We start from the raw sequence: 21,916 nt of genomic DNA, 5'->3' as shown, positions 1-21,916 counted from the left end.
ATCAGCACAGTATAAAAGGTTAAAATGGTCTGAAATGTATTAAAACTTTTAGCATTGCCTATCACACAAGAGTCAAATGGGTCCAGAGGTACTGATCCAGAAGCATCTATTAAAAGATTTCAAAAGCTATCTCAACATCAATGAATAGGAATACTGCACACATTGATTGATCATTTTCTGCCTACTGCAAACAAATTTGCAGAGCTATGGAGGAAACACTATATAATACTCCCTTACATTGAGCCGATTAAGGCATCTAGCTGCATTTCTGAGGTTTTCATAAGAATCAAGGTGACTACATTGTATACCAACCCAACTCTAAAAGAACCGAAATAAATAGAGAACTTACAGAGACAAATATTTGTTATATACGAATATACATGACTAAAAAAGGACCATTGCAGTTCAACTGGGGAGCTACAAAGTACAAAGAAAAACCTGATAAATAATCCCATCTTTTATCTGAATTATTTGCCCAATGGCTATCTAAATTCCTCTTGAGTTTTCCAACATAATCTGCCTCTACAGCTTTGCTGGGTAGTTTACATATTCATTGCTCTATGGAAAATATTAAATATTTAATCAGATTGCAGCTCTCTAACCACTGTGTTCACATGACAAATATCTATATTATTTTGTGCAACATTCTCAAAATAATTGTCTAGAAATAAATATTCTGAAGACCATTTCTGTAAATGTGAAACACCACAGAGCAGTTCCTTGTTTGTGACGCTTTGCTATAAAAAGCAGCCAAAAGGCATTTCTACTGTTCTACTTTTGTTTTTAAACCACAGACATGTGACTGGAGCCTGCCGGCGCTTCTGGGTCAGGCTCAGATATGAAGGACTGACTCCATCCTCAAAATGATTCACATCTTGAGGAGCCCGGGAGAAAATAAGAAAACAGATGCAGTGAAGAGAGTTAATTTTGCTCAGGAATGTGAGGGGTATTAGGGCTATTGTGGAGTCCCGTAGTGGTTAACACACTCACCTCGCAAGCGAGAGGACCTGGGTTTGATTCCCAGGCAGGTCAAAACCTGCCTGGGAATCCACACTCCACACACCTCTGTTTATCTAGCAGTAAGTAGGAACCCGGTTGTTAGTCGATTGGTGGATCACTTTCCAGCAGTAATAAACCATATAAAAAAAATTGGGCCACTCAATCCACAACGGCTTGTGGAAAACTGCTGTGCACAATTGGCTGCTGCATTTTGCCCACAAATTACAGTCAATCCACTTTACAATATATCCTACAAAGCGCTTCGAGATGTCTCAATGACATGATGCAAGGATTATTATTATTAGAACTACAAATTCACAGTCACTGTACTTTACAGAAATTACCTGATAAGCAAGTTCAATTTTTTTAATGTTTTAGGCATGACATTAAATTCAAGGATGAATTTTAATTGGGGAACATGTTTTCTCCACTTTTTTGCATTCAACACCAGGATCACGACACAAAGTTAGGTAGGGTGGTAAACAGTGAGAAGGATAGGAGCCAACTGCAGGAAGACATAGACAGAATGGTAAAATGGGCAAACATATGGCAGATGAATTTCAATGTAGAGAAATGCGAGGTAATGCATTTTGGTAGAAAGAATGAGGGGAGGCAATACAGGCTGGTAATACAATCTTAAGGGGGGTGAAAGAACACAGAGGCCTGGGGGTGCAGGTAAATGAATCCTTGAAGGTGTCAGGACAGATAGATAAGACTGTAAAAAGGGCAAATGGGATTCTAGGCTTTATAAATAGGAGCATAGAGTACAAGAGTCAGGAGGTTATGATTAACCTATGTAAAACACTGGTTAGGCCTCAGTTAGAATACTGCGCCCAGTTCTGGGCACCACACTATAGGAAGGATGTTAAGGCATCGGAAAGGGTGCAGAGCAGATTTACGAGGATGGTACCAGGAATGAGGGACCTTGATTATGAGGAAAGGCTAGAGAGGCTGGGATTATTCTCATTGGAGCAGAGAAGGTTACGAGGAGACCTAATAGAGGTCTTCAAAATCATGAGGGGATCTGATAAGTTGGAAAGGGAAAAACTGTTTCCACTGGTGGGTGTGTCGGTGACTCGAGGTCACAGATTCAAAATAGTATCTAAAAGAAGCAGAGGGGAGGTGAGAAGAAATGTTTTCATGCAGCGAGTTGTTCGAATCTGGAACGCATTGCCTGAAAGGGTGGTCGAGGCCGATTCGATAACTACTTTTAAAAACGTGATGAATGGGTATTTGAGGAGGACGGGTTTGCAGGGTTATGGGGAAATGGCTGGGAAGTGGGATTGACATTAAATTGTTCTATTCAAAGAGCCGGTACAAACTCGATGGACCGAATGGCCTCTTTTTGTGCTGTACAATTCTATGATTCTATGATCATGCATTCCTGATGAGTTACTGCACCAATCGGGTCACAGAGTCACAAGAGAGGATCAGATGAGGAAGGCCCTTTAGGCCATTTGATCTCATAATTTCAGAATACTAAACCTCTCTCCTCCCATTACAGCATCAAGATATTTCTTAAATAAATTCAGTGTCTGTACCTCAACCAGCCCGCACTGTGATCTGTTCCAGTAATTCATCACCCACCTTGTCCCAAACTAGTGACCAGACCTGTAGTGCCAGTGAATAGTGAGTTATCAGCACTCTCTGTTGATCACCTTCAAGAAGTTGGATTGAGGCTGCTCCTAACCTTTTCCCCATGACAGAGAAGAATTTGACGTTCTATCAGTCAAAGCTGCGTTCAAATCAGGCCCTCGAGGTAAAAGGACACTGCACTCACACACTGAGCCAGCTACACCCCTAAGTTAATTATACAGCCATTTTCTCTTTTTGTGATGAGCAAGGTTTTAATGGTTTGGGCGAATGAGGTTTCAATGGTTTCATTAAAAAAGTCACTGTATCTATCAAGCTGGTCAGCAGCCTGTCACTGCCCAGCTCCCATTATTTCAGTGCCAGTTTGGGGAATATCTTCAAATATACCACAGCCAATTATAAATAAATCCCCTACTGCTATCCTGGCTGAGATCAGCTAAATCAGTATCACTCACAATCGAACCTGGGACATTCCATCTAAATTGTTTCTTGGTCAATAGTCCTCCACCCCCCAAAAAAATTAATTACTCACTCCACAATTGTAGGAAGTTGCTGTGCACAAATTGGCTACCGTGTTTATAGGAACATAGGAACATGAATAGGCCATTCAACCCTGCAAGCCAGTTCCAGCATTCTATTATATCATGGTGTTTGGTTACAGTCACTACACTTTACAGTAAAATCCTGTGAAGCGCTTTGAGACATTGCAACAATGTGATAAGGCGTTATATCAAGTGCAAGGATTATATTATTACTGGATACTAATTCATCAACTGAACCCATAATCTAGCAGTTTATCTAACCCATCATTTTCAGATAGATGTATTCGCAACAACTTAAATAGAAACTTACAGAGCGTTTCATCGTTGGCCAACCGGTGGAAGCGGTGAGAGACCTGGGAGAGCTGACAGAGATCACGATGTGATAGCAGAGTCAAAACACTAATCCAGAGCTCATCAGGCAAGTAAAGCCACAGGGAGCGGTCATCACCTCCTCCAGGATTCTGGGTTAAGACAAAAAAACATACACATAAGATCAGGATTCACTGGATATCCCTATGATCATCAGTGAAAATGCATAAAGCCAGGAGCAGCCCTGATCCTGTAGAGCAGGGATGGCCAACATGTAGCAAGGCCCGCATGACATTTTACACATGCGTAATGTGACCTGCATGTGGGTCCAAGTTGGCCATCCCTGGTGTAGATAATACACTGCCGTTTACTAGCCCAATTCTTGCTGTGCTGAGTTCACCTGTTTGGGCTGCATAAGGAGGCTAAAATGGTCTTGACCTTCCCAAAGTTAGCAAGAGGAAAAACAGCCAGGGTTCCTGCTTCTGCTCCCTATAAAGCATCTTTCACTTGTTTTGTGTGTGTGTGGGGAGGGGGGGGAGCTCTCTACGTTCTATTGCCTGCCGACACTCACTGACAAGACTCATGAACAGTAGACAGTTGGGGGGCTACTGAGGGGAACGGATACCAGCAACAGGAGGACGGGGACCAGGAGCAGAGAAGCATAAACCAACAAGGATAAAAATAGTAGAATAATTGGACAGTGATTTTTGAAATATAAAAACACGTAGAGCCATCTAGTGGGCAAACTAGTCCAGTTTGTACTATTTTTTGATCAAAATGGGGACTGACCCAGTTTTCGAGCACAACAATCAGTTAACGTCAGGTCACATTTCAAGCAACTTGTGTGATCTACACACATCTCATGTGATGTTAACACAACAAGGCCTCTTTTTTTGAGGACTTAAAATAAAAAATATTTTAAAAGACAATCGTCCCCATTATGTTGAGTATAGTTTTTGTGGCACACAACATCCCACAGAAATGCTAACTTGCTTTAAGTTTCAACTATCGAACCATTTAGAAAAGGAAAGCCTTGACTTGGGCTCCTTTACAGTGGGGGGAGGGGGGTATTGAGGGTTTTTAGGGGCATCAGGAGAGGGGAGTAACAACAACAAGTTGCTCTTACATAGTACCCTCCACGCAGGTTAGCATCTCAGAGATAGGGCGGTACCAGGGAGTGAAGGGGTTTGAACTGGAGAGTGGGGATCTTGAAGTCGATCCGTGCGGTGATGGGGAGCCAGTGAAGCCTGACCAGAAATAGTGAGATCTGGGCACTGAGTTTGGTCTGGGTAAGTATGCGGGAGGCAGAGATCGAATGAGCTGAGTCCTTTGAATGGTGGAGCTGGGGAGATCGGCAAGGAGTGTGTTTGAGTAATCCAGTTGGGCGGTGACAAACACACGCACGAGGGTTTCGGCTGGGTTTGGGGTAAGGTATGGTTGTAGGCGGGCAATGTGGCAAAGGTGGAGGAAGGTGGTCCTGGTCAGGGACCGGATGTGGGGAAGGCAGGACAGCTGGGGGTCAAACCGGACACCTAGATTGCGCACTGGTTTGGTGAGTCTGAGGGAGAGCCTGAGCATAGTCGGGATAACAATTTATCTTTAAATTATTTTCTCCCTATTCCCCCTCATCAGCTCTCTCCATCCCACAGACATGCGGACAAGTGGAAAATGCGCTCCCAGTCTAAAGGAACATAAACAGGAGCAGATCTTTGAGCACATCAAAACGTTTTAAATTTAGGAATGAAAACAATCTCTGGGGGCTAACACTTGTGAATGCCCACTGACATGATCCTTTTATCCCAACCGTCTGTCCCCTACCTCCCAACTCAGGTGGTGGACAGAGAAGGATTGACAGATGGGATGAACAACATGTTGATTTTCAGAAGGCATCGGATTAGGTTCTGCCTCAAGTCAGATTCCGAATGATTATTATACTCATAGGAACATAGGAACAGGAGTAGGCCATCCAGCCCTTTGAGCCTGTTCCGCCATTTAATTAGATCATGGCTGATCTGTACCTCAACTAATCCTTTCAATTCCAATTTCCTGCTTTCTCCCCATATCTCTTAATACCCTGACCTACAAAAAAATCTATCAACCCCACTTTTGAAGGTGTGGATGGATCCAGCATCCACTGCCTTTTGGGGGAGAGAATTCCAAATTTCTACCACCCTTTGAGTGAAAAAATGCTTCCTGATTTCACTCTTAAATGGCCTGGTTCTAATTTTAAGACTATTTCCCCTGGTTTTGGATTCCCCCACCAGAGGAAATAGCTTCTCTGTATCTACCCTAGCAAATCATTTTATCATCTTAAATACCTCAATCACCCCTCAAACTTCTAAACTCAAGGGAATACAATCCAAGTTTACACAGCCTTTCCTCGCAACTAAATCCTTTTAGGCCTGGTAACATTCTAGTGAACCTACACTGCACCCCCTCCAGGGTCAATATATCTTTGCTGAGGTGTGGTGCCCAAAACTGAAAGCAGTACTCCAGATTGGGTCTGAATAACATCTCTATGCAAAATAATAGTCATCATTCCTATGATACTCCCTTACCAGATTTCTAACTATTTGAGATCATTGCTTGCAACAAAATCACATATGGCCTGCATCTTTGTTAGCATAAGCACTTTGATACGCCGTCCGGTGTGAAGGGCGCTACATAAATGCAAGTTGTTGTTGTCATTGTTGGATTAAGACTTGTTGTTTTGGTAAACTGCACTGAATAGATTCCATAAATCCATTTCTTTTCTATTCATGTTGTTTTCCAATCCTAATCTGTATGTCATTCTTAAATCGTCCATTTATTACCACATTTTTCTTTTTAGAGGGTTCCCTGAACTGCAGGTACATTTTTTTTCAGTTAAGCCATAGGCTTAAGTCAAGTATTTATAAAATACACTTGTTTTACATTTTTCCCCATTTCTTAGTTCTACAACAGTGATTCTATTTGCTCATTATACATTACAAATTGATACCTTTACACTTTTATGGCACTTTTCACTTCAGGAAGATGTCCTAAGATCTTATCCTCACTTAGATCATTCTTTCCACTGTCATATTGGTGTCTTTTAACAATAACAAAAACAAGATTACATTTGTATATCGCCTTTCACGTTGGGAGGACGTCCCAAAACGCTGGACAGTGTACAACATTTCAGACCCGAGCTGGGGTCAGGGGGGGAGAAGGGGGGTGGCCGACAGCATGGTAGAAGAGGAGGGTCTTGAGGCAGGACTTGAAGGAGGCTAAGGAGGGGGCGAGGCGGAGTGATTGGGGGATGGAATTCCAGAGGTTTGGGGCAGAGTGGCTGAAGGCTCTCCCGCCAATGGTGGAGTGGGTGAGTCGGGAGACATGGAGCAGGCCACAGCCGGCTGAGCGGAGGGAGCTGGCAGGAAATCACAGAGGTAGGTTGGGGCGAGGCCATGGAGGGCTTTGTAGGTGAGGACCAGGATCTTAAACTGGATCCTCTGAAGGATAGGGAGCCAATGGAGTTGGGCGAGAATGGGGGAGATGGGATCATGGAGTTTGGTGCGGGAGAGGACACGGGCTGAAGAGTTCTGGATTATCTACAGCCCTGTGGAGGGAGGAGTTGGGAAGGCTGACAAGCAGGACGTTTGCATAGTTGAGCCTGGAGGTGATGAAGGCATGAAAAAGAGTTTCAGCACCCTGAGGGGTGAGGTAGTGGCGGAGTCGGCGATGTTACGAAGGTGAGGGAAGGCAGAGCGGGTCATGGCTTGGTTGTGGGGAAGAAAAGACAGTTGAGGGTCGAGCAAGACAACTGGGTTCCTGACTGGCTGGTGAGTTGAAGTGTGCAACCATGGAGGTTGATGCTGCCAGAGCCTGAGGTGCAGAGGCACTGGCACGAGCCAATCAGGAGGGCCTCAGTCTTGTTCACATTCAATTACTCCTAACCACCCCACTTCTCCTATTTTCCCACCTTTGTATCCCGAGCTACTAATCACATCCAGACTGTGGCCATTCCCTGCAACAGCTACTAAATCGTACCCCTGTAAACTGGGTAGCTGCACAGGGGGAAGACTTCAGGGGTCTTCCCGTGTCTCTGGCAAACAAGGACAACAATCACTACCTGTAATTTTCCCAATGACGTGCAGGAATACCCGTATTCTTATACCCTTCTCTCTCACACCTCACAGATATTTGCATACTGTGGAGGGAGAAGGAATTGACATAATTAGACTTTCGAGAACTTTTCAACAGCAGTTTCACAAACACTGAACTCTTTCATGTTGTCCTAGTTTTGATGAGCATTGATGAGACGCTGTTTGTTACAATCATGTCATTTCATCAACAAGCAAAAGACTGCACCAATTTAATATACTGCTGAAATTAAACCTCATCTTAAAAAACACTCTCCCCAAGTGAAACCACGGTCTTGTGTTTTAGCTTTTATTGAATGCTCCATCTGAAAGCTACAAACAAACAGCCAGGGGGAGGGAAGGGGAGAAGAGAGGAGAAACTAACATTCAGCTCATTGATTCCTCATTATTATTTAGAGATTTCACAAAATGACAATATGGGAATCATACTCTCAACATAGTCAACATTAAAGAAAACAGGTTTACAAAAATGACAGTAATTTTGTTTCAGAAATGCATTGTCAATCCACAAGTAACTCCATCAGCCATGTATTTAATCAGTTCTCTAATTCTCTATTGCACTGTGGGTGCGGGCGAGAAGGAATTGAAGTCACTCACTGCAACCTTACTGGCACTAGCTTTCCAAAAATAAAAAAATCATAACAAAATACTTGCCATGTCAGTCAATTTATCACAGGGCTGGAAAACATCACTGCACAAATGATCAGAAGTTGTCCCTAAGAACAAAACAGTGCATTTTATTACAGTCATGGTGCAGAGCAACAACAATAATAAAATTACATTTGTATAGTGCCTTTCGCCTCGGAAGGATTTCCAAGGCTATGAACAGACAAAGTTTCGGATCTGAACTGGGGGTCGGGGTCATAGAGAGTGGAAGGCGGGGGGGGGGGGGGGGGCTGTGGGATGGAATTCCAGAGGGTTGCAGAAAGCCCGCCCGCCAATAGAGGGCGAGCAAGGTGGGGGACATGAAGCAGGCCAGAGCCCACGGAGCAGAGGGAGCGAGCAGGATGGTAGGGGTTTAGGTGGTCACAGAGGTAGGGGGGAGCAAGACCATGGAGGACTTTGAAGGTGGGGACCAGGATTTTGAACTGTATCCTCTGTGTGATGGGAAGCCAGTGGAGTCGGGCGAGGATGGGAATGATTGGGTCACAGAGCTTGGTGCAGAAGAGGACACGGACTGCAGAGTTCTGGATGATCTGCAGCCTATGGAGGGAGGAGTTGGGGAGGCCGACAAGCAACGAGTTTGCATAATGAAGCCTCGATATAATGAAAGCATGTATGAGGGTTTCGGCGGCCTGCGGTGTGAGACAGTGCAGAGCCGAGTGATGTTGCGGAGGTGGGGAAGGCAGAGCGGGTCATAACGCAGATGTGGGGTAGAAAGGATAGTTGAGGGTCAAAAAAGACGCCAAGGTTCTGGTCTGGCTTAGGAAGGTGGAGTGTGCAACCGTGGATGGTGGTGCTGTCAGCCTGAGGTGAGGAGGCGCTGACGGGAACCAATCAGGAGAGCCTCGGTCTTGTTGACGTTCAACTGGAGAAAATTAGCTCTCATCCAGGACTTGATGTCATAGATTCATAGATAGAATATGCACAGACCCAGATACAGTCTGATAATCATACCTAGGGTTTTGTATATTAGACACGTAAACTGCTCTTAATATTAAAGCATAGAATGGAAAATGTCTCGCTTTTTGCCCTTCTATCCAATAATGAAGGCATTGACTCAATATTTCTTCTACTCAGGCTCAGGTGGATATTAATAACATGTAAGTCTTGCTATTCTTGCTTTGCTCACACCCCACTCCACTACCCTCTGCCCTCACTCAGCTGGTTCAAGTCTTCTGCACGTTCCTCATCCCCTCCGCTCCACCGTTGGCTGCTGTGCTTTCAACCACTATACCCCGAATTTCTGAAACTCTCTGCCTCAATCCGTGTTCGCTGTCTTCAAGTCACAGCTGAAGACTTTCCTCTTTGATCACATGGCTTTGGTTACCTCTCTTCTCTTTCCAGTTCAGCATTAAACCACACCAATGTTAAATACTCCAAGACACTCCCCGAATGAAGAGTGCAATATAAATGCAAGTTGTTGCTGTTGTATTCAACTCAGGAGATAGTGTAACTGATCCCGATCCTGTCCTCCCTGAATTTTCACACACTCACCTTCCAACTGGGGAACCTGGATGATTTCCTTCTACCTAACCCAAGACAATGGGCCAATTGCTGTGCCTCAGTTCACTCAATGCAGATTAGGAACCAAATCCAGAACTTTCCCCAATCTTTTGGGCCCAATTATTCACTGGATAAATGTGCTTCTCCATTAGCTTTAAGAGGGTAACTAGATAAACCTTTGAAAGAGTCAGCTACAGGGGTATGGGGACAGTCAGGTAAATAGGATTGAAAGAATTGCTCGAGGGAACCAGCAGACACGTTGCGATATGGCCTTCTTGTATATCGTAAAGTTCTATGGTTCTATCGAGAGAACCTGTAATACCTTTGAAAAAGGGTGGTGAGGTCTTGAGGACTGAAAATAACCCAGAGTAATATGACTGCAATAATTTTTGTTTTACAAACCTAAGTAAAAGTAAGTACTCCGCTGATTCTAATTTTTAGCACAAACATAAGGACAACTGCTGTGAGAGTGGCTTGGTGTCTTAACATAATGTACCACTTAGTGGCAGAATAGAGCACGTTCTTCATCTGGGCACTCCATAGTGCAAGAGAATAAGCAGCAGTCTCACCACTGCATGTAACTTCAGGGAGAGACAACCGAAGAGACAATGAGAGAAAAGTGTGTCAGAGGAAGCGAAGAATGCAAAGATGGAGCTAATAATAATAATATTAAAATAGGAATAAATGAACCAGTGTACTGAATGCACAAACCAAAAGTACAGTCAATGCAAACATGCTGTAAATGTGATCGTTCGCTCAGAAGATGGACCACTGAGACTGCATAGAGGATTGGGTCAACTCCAACATTCCAATGCTAAACGTGTCACCTAGGAGCCAGTTCAGCTCCTAGGAGACCCATATTACCTTCCCCTACCTCACGGAGGATATATGTGGAATTTAAGACAGGAATTAATGGGAGATACTTCCCAATTAACATAAACCAGTCCTAGATAATTATCTTCACAAATTTAGGTTGCTGTAAAAGTATGACAGGGCCTGCCGTTCTTGTCTGCTGTATTTATTTTGTTCAAATCAGCAGGAGTTTTGTCAGGAGGAAAGAGCAACGAATGCAAAAATTGGGCTGATTTGGTTTTCAATTATTCATTGCACACTGCCAGTGACAGACAAAAAAATGCTGTGATTTTCAAAGGAGCTGATACGATTTGAATACACAGCATTCTGGTTGTTTAACTCTTGACTCTGAAAATGAAATATTGAGCTCAAACTTACAAGCATTTACCCTTCTTAGGGAAGCATTTTGAAAATTAGGCAGTACTTTTGATATCAATGTCTCCTGTGCAACTCGTTCACTCTCAAGTGTACCAGCACTCAATGGTCTATTGGCCAGCTGTCCCTTTATCCGCCTGCTGTTTGGCACCGGTACTGGAGAAGGCAAAAGAGAGACGACATTTATAATAATAATAATCCTTGAATTTGTTATAGTCTCAAAGCGCTTCACAAAATACACTGTAAAGTGAATTGACTGCTTTTCTTGTGGGCAAAACGCGGCAGCCAATTGCGCACAGCAGTGTCCCACAAACAGTCGTGAATTGAAGTGATCAAATTATTATTGGTTTTTTNCTTGAGGGTTTATTATCAGGCGTGTGGAGTAAGGAAACTTGCCCAAGGTTTCGCTTTGCTGGGAATCGAACCCAGGTCTCTTGCTTGTGAGGCGAGTGCTTTAACCACTGAGCTACAGGACTCCACAACAGGTCAACATATTTAAACAAAGGTAACACATCAAAAAAGGTCCCCAGAAAAGGTAAAATACATTGATGTTAAAGTTAATAATTATTCTTAAATACTTTTCAAAATGGGTGCTTAAGATCTTCCAGTACAAAATTACTCAATTTCAACTACTGTGGAGATTGATATGTTGCTGTCTTAAATGAACTTAGTGAATTGATAAGAGAAAATATGCAATTATTCACAACAAACTAGCAGAGAGTAGCAAAAGGCGCTGCAATGTTGTGATGACAAATGCCTTTAACAGAAGTATGTTTTCGGATAGAAATAGACCAGTAACTAGTGCTAAGTCACATATCTCAGCTAGATTCACAGGACTTAATGAGTCTTGATCTCGTTCACAGCAGTTCGTGGGGTTGCTGCCAATTTGGATGCATGTTTCAAGGCATTTGGAACAAGCTTTGCTTTAATCACTAATTAAGTTGCTTAATGAGCTGTCAGAAGACACCTCTGCCCCAATTCTGTATTTCCCAAAGCTCATCTCATGAACTATGTGTTTGTTAACACGTTCGCTGTATCTCGTTATTAGACACACCGATTTAACCAAAAGAAGCTCTTTGGCCCTCACAACTCCCATTACTTGCCTTTCAAATTTGTGAACCAATCTTCTGTATCGCTTTGCTAAAATTGAAATAAAAAGATATCCCCTTGTCCACAAATTCCGTTCTTTCCTCAAAATCCATGATTTAAAGTCTAATCCAAAGGACAACACCTCCGACAATTCAATATCCCTCCAGCATTGCATTGGAGTGTCAGCCTAGACGATGTGATTCCAAAGCCTAACATGGGGCTGAACCCACAACCTCCTGACTCAGAGGCGAGAGTTCTAGCGAGCCAGTCTCATATATCCTATCTAGGAACAGGGTCTGTTATCTGTTACCATTACCATCTACCACATCTGAACAGAACCAACATGCATGGAGCATCAGAAAATAATTTATTAAGTATATTACAAATCGCTACTGCAGGTTTACAAATCACTAATATGAATGCTTTATGGAAGTGTTTAATATCACACCAACTACTATATTTTAACAGAATAATTTTACCCACAAATAAGATAATGGGACCTGATTAGTTTCAAGGCCCATTTAACTCTTCTTATTGATCACAAGTTATATTTGCAATAAGTGTTTATCTATCAGCGTGGTCCAACAGGTAGCCCACATCCAGCCCAGAGGATGATTTTATCCAGCCACAGACCATTTCCAACTTTGGGTCACCTGTTCCCTCCCTCCCCGCCTCCCCCCCATACTAAACGTCCTCTCATGGCAGTGGTAGGAGCCATCGATTAGGAAAACGCAATACAGGGAGTGGAAATAATGTCGGCCGCTACTGCAGTCTGTCAGGAAACCCCTCCTGAACTGAAGGAGGGGTTTCCTGACAGACAAGCCGCTCTCCTTATCCATTGCATCCTTAACAACCCCTGGTTCCTGTCGCTGCAGATAGTGAAATGCGCTGATTGAGAAAACAAGGAAGAGAGAGTGACTGAGAGAGGGGAGAGAGGGCGAGTTTTTAGGAGTGTAATCAGGAGGCATTTTTTCACACAAAAGGAGAGGGGGAGAGAGAAACAAAGAGAATGAGTGAGAGAGCAGAGAAAGGAAAAGTGAGGGCACCATTTCATAGTTCACTGTCAGGACAGACGATCAGAGCTTCCCTCGGCCGCTATGGTGGTGACTGAGGACAGACACCATGTGACGTGCCGTGCAGTTTTCTCACAGAAAGCTCCCTCTTTCCTCAGTGAACAAATTCTCTACATCCTTCATTCCACCCCACCCCTCACCCACTGCCCACTTTATCTATGCAACCTCCCAACTCAGCCATTCCCTTTGCCCAGCAAACACCAGTTTGCTTCATGTTCCCGTACTCTATCTGCCCCATCATCGCCATTTTGCTCCCACTCTCGGGAGCTCCAATCCTGGAGTCCCTTCGACTCTCTCCCTCGCCTTTCAAGGCACATCAAAACCTACCTCTTGGAGCGTGCTTTCAGTCATCTTTTTCCCTCCCTATCTCACTTCCCTCGGCTCCCACCCCCAGCTCGGGTGCCCAGCCGACAGTGTTGAGCACTTTGAGATGTCCTTCCAACATGAAAAAGGAGCTGTGTAAATGTTTCTGGAAGGGAAACTCAAAAATATTGCTTATGCAGCCCATGGACCTTTCTCAAGTAGGGAATCCGGCCCTCGGCAGCTTAAAGGTTGGACCACTCTGATCTAGATTATCTGCCAATTTCAATTATCCACCGGCAAAGTTCTCTTCATTGTGAGCAATAATTGAAACACTGATAAAAAAAACTTTATCACCAATACGCAGTGTTCTTGCTTGCTAATACTGTACGACAATCAATCAATTCATCTGCTAAAACTGATTTACATCCAACTCTTCCAGTAATGTGTAGGTGTTACTCACTGACCAACACAAACACCAGCTGGAGGATCTTCACACTGCAGTGATTTCTTAGAGGACATCCGACCGTTGCCAGTTGACTGTGTGCTATAGATATTTTTTGACCTAGTGGAGATAGAACAATATCATCAGTCACAACTCGTTGCCTTGCAAGGCTGAGGTTCCTAGTTAGGGTCTTCTGAAGCAATGCAAGCGAATGGCTGTTGGCTGCAGAATGAAATGGCGAGATGCCTAAAACCTTTGTATTTTAGGTTTAAGTCTTAATGATTACATTTGTGCAAAATTTTGCACAATTCTTAAAAATGCAATCTTAATTTAGAAGCCGGTTCTTAAAATAGGGGGAAAGTTACAGATTCCAAAATAAGATTTAATTTAAAAAATAATCAATTACTATATTACATTTTAAGAAAATGGAAATCTTTGTGCAATCAATTCTCCAGATAGAGCATTTGTTCTTTTCATGTCTGTTGGGAGAGCTTAATGCACCATTTGGGAGTATCGTTTTGCCACCAAATATACAGTCACTACATTTAACAACTTTTACCATTGAAATGCTTTGAGATGTTTTGACGTTATATGCACTATAATCAAAATCAAGGGTTATTATGAACAGGAGTAAGGTTAGAAATTGTCATGAGCTAGCAAGCTAAAGCACTTATTTTGTACCACCAACAAGCAGAGATTTTTAAATATATTTTGTGTAGTTTCGTAGTGTTGTGGTTAGCGCATGCTCCCAAATGAAAGGAGACAGATTCAATTCCCAACAGGGTAAAACCTTAGGCAAGTTTCCTTACTCCACATGTCTGTGTTTACCTAGCAGTAAGAGGAGCCTGGTTGTTATTCAGTTGGTGGATCCCTTTCCAGGTATAATAATCCCTCCAAAAATAATAATAATATGGTCACTCAATAAGGCACTATATCAAATGCAAGGATTATGATATATATACAGTACATAAGCTATTTGATACAATTAAAAAAACACCAATAAACAGACAGACAAAGGCACTGATGCAATGTGCCTTTCTCGGCCTCATTTAAAAACATAAAAAATAGAATGAAATAGGCTTTTGAACACTGCTTACAATTCTGACACATGGAGACGTTTCAGACATGTCTGACAGAATAAAGCAGATAGTGTTGAGTGGTATAAGCCGTAACATACTATTCCAAATCCATTTAAATTCTAGCTTTACTAGTTTAACCATTTGAAATTGGTCTTTTGTGCAGTTACTCATCTGAGTAGTTCAAATTGTATTTTATTTTCCATGTGTTAGTTTTCATTGATTTACCAGGAGTTTCTTATATTGTGATCCAGCAGATCTTTTCTCAACTCTTAAATTTTGCAGATATGTTTTGAAAATTTCCTTGTGTTCGCATCTTTTGATGTAAGTGGGCTTGTGACTGTACCTAGAATATTCTTCACCCAGACAGTAATTTAGTGACTGAAACAGGTTGAGGGAAGGGTGGTTGAGGCCAGAATATTCGACTTATTCAAAACACAGTTTGATGCTGTGTTTTGATGGTAGGTGAAATAGATGGTTGGTGAGCGTTCTGGAAAGATGAGATCAAATTAGCCGGATGGCACTTCTTAATCCAAACCAAACTTGCAAATATAAGAAAACAGAAGCGGCAGAAGGCCATTAAGCCCTTCTAGCCTGTTCCACTAGTTTATTAAATCTTGGCAGATCTTTCAATGCCGATGTCCTGCCCTTTCACCATATCCCTTAATACCTTCACTATTTTCATTTCCTGCATTTTTCATTTGCATTTTTTCTGACATTATCTGCAGTTCTGATTTGAACCGACTCACATATAATTAGTATTTGGTTTGCAAATGCCGATGCCCATTTTATTTTCCGAGGCACAAATAAGGGGAGAGTGGAATCTGCAATAAGATAGCATCCCAGGCACTGTCATTTTGTTTCTAATGTGACAAACCATTTGCTAAAATCAAAACCACGACTATTTTTGAGACACTGCTTTGTGCAATTGGCTGCTGCGTTTCGCCCACAAAATATACAATCAATTCACTTTATAGTTTGTTCTGTCAAGTGAATTGAGATTTCGACGATGTGATAAGGTGCTATATCAAATGCAAGGATCATTATAAAAGCAACTTTCACTTAGAATGATTGTCTCAAAGCACTACGTCATTATGATAAGGAGAAGGGAGTGTTAGAGATGTTGACCGAAAGCTTGGTCAAAAATATATGTTTCTAGGAGGAATTTGCCATGGCATGGAGAGGAGAAGCAAGGTAAACATATTTTGAGAGAGAGTTGCTCAAAAGCAAAGACAAAGTACCATATAAGTAAATATTTTAAGTGTCAAACTTGCGCAGTCCAATCCTTCATCTTTTCATGTGGGTAAATTTTCTCAGATGGTGAGAGCAAGTGAGAACAATTTAAATCATTCTTGCACACCTGGTGCATGCACACACACATATCACACCTCTTACTGCTTTCACAGGTAAGATTTTTATATAATAATAATACTTGCATCTGATAGAGTGTGTTATCACATTGAAAGGATGTCTCAAAGCGCTTCACAGGATTTACTGTGAAAGGAGTGACTGTATTTGAGGCAAACGCAGCAGGAAAATTGTGCACAGCAATGTCCCACAAACAGCCATGACATTAATCAACAAATCCCACAAATTAAATTGGTCACTCACTCTGTGAATGCTATTTTGTGGCTGTGTCAATCAAAACCATTTTACAGTATATCCTGTGAAGCACTTTGAGACACCTTGACGATGTGATAAGCACTGTATAAAATGCAAGTATTATTATCATTATTGTTACATTTCTTGCAGTGTAAACAGACTGTGCATCAGGTACTCCTGAAACCATCACTGCTTTTGGGTTAGGAAGGTGACTGATGGTCCAAATTGCTTATCTATGTTCCCTCTTATTACAGAAGCTTTATTGAAGATTTATAATGACTGAACACCCCTCTGCCCTCTCCAATTATAAAGTGACACAAGGCTTTATAATTGGATTTAGTTCCTTTGAAATGTATTCTGTGCATCAGAGATATTTTAAATTAAAATTCTGAAAGTTGACAAAAGTAATTTAGATTAGCATATGCCCCCCACATGCCTCCTCACTCACAAGTGGCCGCAAAGCAAATAGGTTTAGGACATAGCTGATTTTAATTCCATGTAGTCTTCTATTTAACACCCAGATGGGTACATCAGACTGCCCAGAGCATTCAAGGAAAAATGAAGGAGACTGTCTCTCACATTCACACAAAACAAATTATTTGGGACAAATTCCAACTGGGTCTAGATTTACTCTGTATAAATTGTTGAAATTTTGTTTGTAGTACGTAAAAGAACATGCTGAAAAATGGCTTCAAATTTAAAGCTGTATTTAAAAATCTGCGAAATTCTGCAAGCTCTGAAACACTAGATAAATAACTTCCTGGCTCAGTTGGTAGCACTCTCACCTCGGAGCCACAAGATTATGTGTCCAAGTTGCGCTTTGGTATTTTGAGCTCACAGTCTAGGCAGGCACTTGTGCAATGCTGAGGAAGCACTGTATTGTCAGAGATGCCACCCTCCAGATGAGACTTTAAAACAAGGTCCCTGTCTGTCTTTTAAGGTAAACATTAAAGATTCCATGGCATTATTCAAAAAGTGAAAGAAACTTCTCCTGGTGTCCTGGCCAACAATCTCCCAGATAAATAATTGTTTCACTTCACGCCTGGTTTGGGGATATTGCTATGCGCAAATTGGCTGCGACAGTCGTCTACAAATGGACAGTCACTACACTTTACAATAAATCCTGTGAAGTGATTTAAGATGTTTTGACAATGCCATAAAACTCTATAACAAATTCAATTATTATTATGATCATCATTAATATTATTAAATCTAGACCCAGTGAAATGTCTCCCAATAAAATCAGACTGTGCTGACTGGTACTGGATATCGTCCAGGAGGTGGCACTCATAACTGGCCTGATAGAAAAGAAAGCCTGTTGGGAGCTCATGTGAGATGTAAATTTCAGAGGAAACACACAAGATTTTCTTCCAGCAATACAAAATGTGATGAAGTGTCACACCTGTAACATTATTTAATTTTTTTTCTCTTTTCTGACAATGAGGATGAAAGTAAATACGTAATGGTGAAAGTCTGAAATACAACCAGATATGCTGGAAATCTGAACAAATCTTAAAAAAAGGCAAGGCTTTGTTTAGAATTTCACAGCAGAAATCCACATAATAATAATCTTATATTCTAAGATTTGCATTTGATATGGCGTCTTTCACGTCATCGAGACACCTCAAAGAACTCCACAGGATTTACTGGGCTTTGCTAGTCAGTGAAATACTGTCAGTCAGTCAGTCAGTTACTAGTCAGTAAAATACAGTGAAAGCAGGTTAAAGCAGACACATAAACCTCAGACACACCAAAGTCAACCCAAACACCATCATTTCTTCCCACCCAGCTGAGGAGCAGTGGCCGTTCCCATTGGACAGGAAGTGCACCAATTATCAGCGGCTCCAAGGTGATTGACAGCCTACAGCCACTTATGAATGAATGGGCACTCTACCCATTCCCAAGCGGCTTAGCTGTCAATCAATCACATTCTCGTCCCCCCCCTTCCTCCGCGCCCCCTCACTGATTGACAGCCCGACCTCAGCCGCTTGTGAATGAGTCCGCTGTCAATCAATCACAATTTAACTCCTCCTATCTCCATCATGGAGCTGCTTGTGGCTGAATGGAGCCGCTGGAGATTCAGCGATGACCAGCGTGGTATTTTGTTTGGATTAACTGCATTATTGCACAAATTAACCAGCATATCTAAAACGCATAAGAATACAATTAAATCAGAGCCGGGCGTTTTGTCCAATTTACCCAACGTCCAAGGTTAACCAGCGTCCGGTTAAAGAGACTTCAACAGTATTAGTAAACGAGCAAATGGGGAAGTTAGGAGAATTTTTTTCTTGCAGAGTAGTTAGGACAAGAATACCCTGCTGGGATCAGTGGTTGAGACAAATTGGCCTTCAAGAGGGAACTTGATAAAAGCTTAAAAAGAGTCAGCGTCATAAAAAAAGGGGTAAGGGCAGGTAAATGGAACTGAAAGGAATGCTGTTAAGGGAAACGAAAACAGAAGTCGCTGGAAACACTCAGCAGGTCCAGGTCCACGTTTCGGGTCCACGACCCTTCGTCAGAACTCAGTTGACTCACTTTCCTTTCTCCATAGATGCTGCCTGACCTGCTGAGTGTTCACAGCGACTTCTGTTTTTGTTTCAGATTTCCAGCATCTGGGTTTTGTTTTTATGCTCTTAAGGGAGCTGGCTCAGACACAATGAGCTGATAGGGCACCTTCAAAAATATACATTCTCTGTGCATTTGTCTACAAATAATAATAATCCTTCCTTGCATTTGATAGCGCTTTTCACATCTTCTAGTCGTCTCAAAGCGCTTCACAGAATATACTGTAAAGTGAATTGACTGTATATTTTGTACAAATAAACAGTCACTACACTTTGCAGTAAAACCTGTGATGCGCTTTGAGACATTCTGTTGTGAAACGTACATATTAAACGCAAGGATTATTATTTTATGATCATTATGTCAATAGATTCAATGTAATGCTGCTGCAGTGATGAGTGGGTCCAGCACTGCAGATCAGATAAGTCAACAGGATCCCTTACCGTGGTTTTACTTCTCCGTGTGTGTAGGATGACCATGCAATACTGGACTTCTCCCAGTATCTTTTGTGCCTTTTCAGGCTGGCTTGGATGCTTTTTCTCCTCACTGGCGTTACATCTGTATCTTGTAATACAAAAATCTAATTTGCTTTATGAGGACAAAAACAATTCTAGGTTCCTTCAAAAATATACAGCATTTTGTTTAAACACCCTAAATGAGCTATTTTCAGATCAAATCCCACTGTAATCTTCCATTACTTTGCTCCAACAAAGGACTTATCCCTAGCAAACTGCAACCACTTACATTTATATAAGGTCTTTCACATGAAAGAAACGTTTCAAAGCACTTTACAGAATGAGATTGATTAATTAGAAATTAATTGAGTGCTTTTTATGTAGACAAACACGGCAGCTAATTTATACAACCAATATCCTACAAACAACGCAATGAATTTTGGGAGTGCATTTGGAATCAGCACTCAAATATTTAACACTCATGCCTCCAGTGTATTTTTCTGCTTTGCACATCAATCATTTGGCCAAGCTTCCAAACTCTCCAGGTATTGCTCTATTAGTAAAATGGTCTGATACTCCAATAAAGTTTTTGGGGAGCACTACATCCTGAAGGTGTCTTTATTTGGATAAGATGATAAACCCATGTCCTATCTGGCTGTTCAGGTGGATGACAGATCCTGCTGCACTATTCGAAAAGAGATGCGAGTTTCTCCAGGGATGGTGACTTACAATACTCCAGATAAAATTGATTATTCACATTATAACTTTGTGTGGGGCATTGCTGTTTTTACATTAGCTGCCACATTTGCCGACAAATATATGAAAACTCTATGAACACTTGAGATGTTTCAATGTGACAGGTGCTATATAAAATAAAAGGATCATTTTATTATTACTCCAATTAATAGTATTCTGCCATGGTACCCATTTAATGAGAATTTGGGGGATAAATTTGGTTGTTCAGAGAATATAAAGCAAAAGAAAACATCTCTGAAATAACAACATAAAAGCCATTCAACCCAGCAAGCCCTTCTTTCTTCAGCTTTGTAGTCCACCCAAGTCATTCCACTAAAACGTCACAATGTTTATAAATAAAAATATAATATTTCTTGCATTTGACATACCTGCTCATTGTAATTTTGTGGGTGAACTTAATATCTGATGGGAGCACTTCAAAGCAAAGAAATATCATGAAGTAAAACATATGACGTTTCTGGGGAATAAGGGAAATAAAACACAGTGAACCTTGAATTATTAAATAACTACCTTTCAAATTTCCTTTTTTCTTCTCATGGCCTGTACAAGTCACAGTTTCATCCTTCAAAGTTCCAAAGGCTTGCTTCAAAAAAGCTTTGTGGGTTGGATCCTTTGATGTTTCTTTATAGATTGGTTTCTCAAAATAATCTTTTCCCTGTGGATGATTCTCTAGCACTGAAAAACTTTGTACAACACAGCATTCATCTGTATTCCCTGTCAAAGGTGCAGCTCCCCTGCCTAATTTGTCTTCAGATCGCAGGTCAATAAGGTCAGAGCTGAGAGTGGAGGTCTCAGACGATGAGGTGGCATAGTTCTCTTTGGCTTTGTGTCTCTTACTGTTTCCATTCAATGCATCTGTCCGACTCCCTTGTTCATTCACCAGATGCTGATCTATAGGTTGTTGTTCTTTTTGTGCCTGGTGTTGGTTTGAGAATTTCTTTAGAGGTTGACTGTAGAGAAGATAATTCTCATACACACGGAGCTCCCGTTCACCCGAGGAAGTGCAAGTGAAAGTCTTGGAACATTTCAAGTCGTAAATATTGTCCGGTCTCACAAATTCTGAACAGGGTCTTAGGCTGCCTTTTACTAGCACATCTAGTTTCTCTTTCTCGGGGCTCTGTCTCGTAATCAAGGATGATATTTCAGCAACATTGGTAGAAACGGGACATTGCCGAGTTAGTATCCCAATAAGAACACATCCGCACTCCATGCACCAGTTAATATTTGGGTCATTACCACTTAAGCACTCTGGGCAGAACTTAACCAGGTCACTTCCAACAAAGGAAGAGCAATCTGCATTGGGTTGTTCCTCTCTGTTAATAAACTTCTCTTTTTGGAAAGGTAGACTGGGATCTTTTGAATAGCTGGAATTAGAAGACGGTGACAAGCATGATGGAAAGGTTGAAGTCAGCACATTTAGTGGTCTATTATGTACCTTATGCTCAATTAGGCTTTGCTGAACTTCATTTTTGTCAATATTATGGTTTACTTCTTTTTGCAATGGATCATTTTCTGAAGACAATGTCTTCTCAGTGCCTTTGCTGTTTAACACTCGTGTTTCATCTGCATTTATAATACTCAAATTTTTCATTCTTTCAGAGTAT

The 21,916-nt window shown here is 41.7% G+C and overlaps 1 protein-coding gene across 1 annotated transcript in view; it reads right to left on the bottom strand.

Moving 5' to 3' along the window:
- LOC103187373 overlaps window positions 1-21,916 on the bottom strand; it is a 68,564-nt gene that overhangs the window by 40,886 nt on the left and 5,762 nt on the right. The window contains exons 5-10 of the mRNA XM_042346876.1: window positions 20,823-21,875; window positions 19,545-19,665; window positions 13,887-13,984; window positions 10,961-11,113; window positions 8,219-8,280; window positions 3,445-3,595 (exon numbers count right to left, since the gene is read on the bottom strand). Of these exons, the coding sequence (XP_042202810.1) occupies window positions 3,445-3,595; window positions 8,219-8,280; window positions 10,961-11,113; window positions 13,887-13,984; window positions 19,545-19,665; window positions 20,823-21,875 (1,638 nt within the window). The remainder of the gene's footprint in view (window positions 1-3,444; window positions 3,596-8,218; window positions 8,281-10,960; window positions 11,114-13,886; window positions 13,985-19,544; window positions 19,666-20,822; window positions 21,876-21,916) is intronic.

Source organism: Callorhinchus milii, unplaced genomic scaffold (genome assembly GCF_018977255.1).
Source record: "Callorhinchus milii isolate IMCB2004 unplaced genomic scaffold, IMCB_Cmil_1.0 Scaffold1, whole genome shotgun sequence".
NCBI lineage: Eukaryota > Metazoa > Chordata > Chondrichthyes > Chimaeriformes > Callorhinchidae > Callorhinchus > Callorhinchus milii.
The sequence above is the reverse complement of the archived record's forward strand: the minus strand, read 5'-3'. Positions and strand labels throughout refer to the sequence as shown.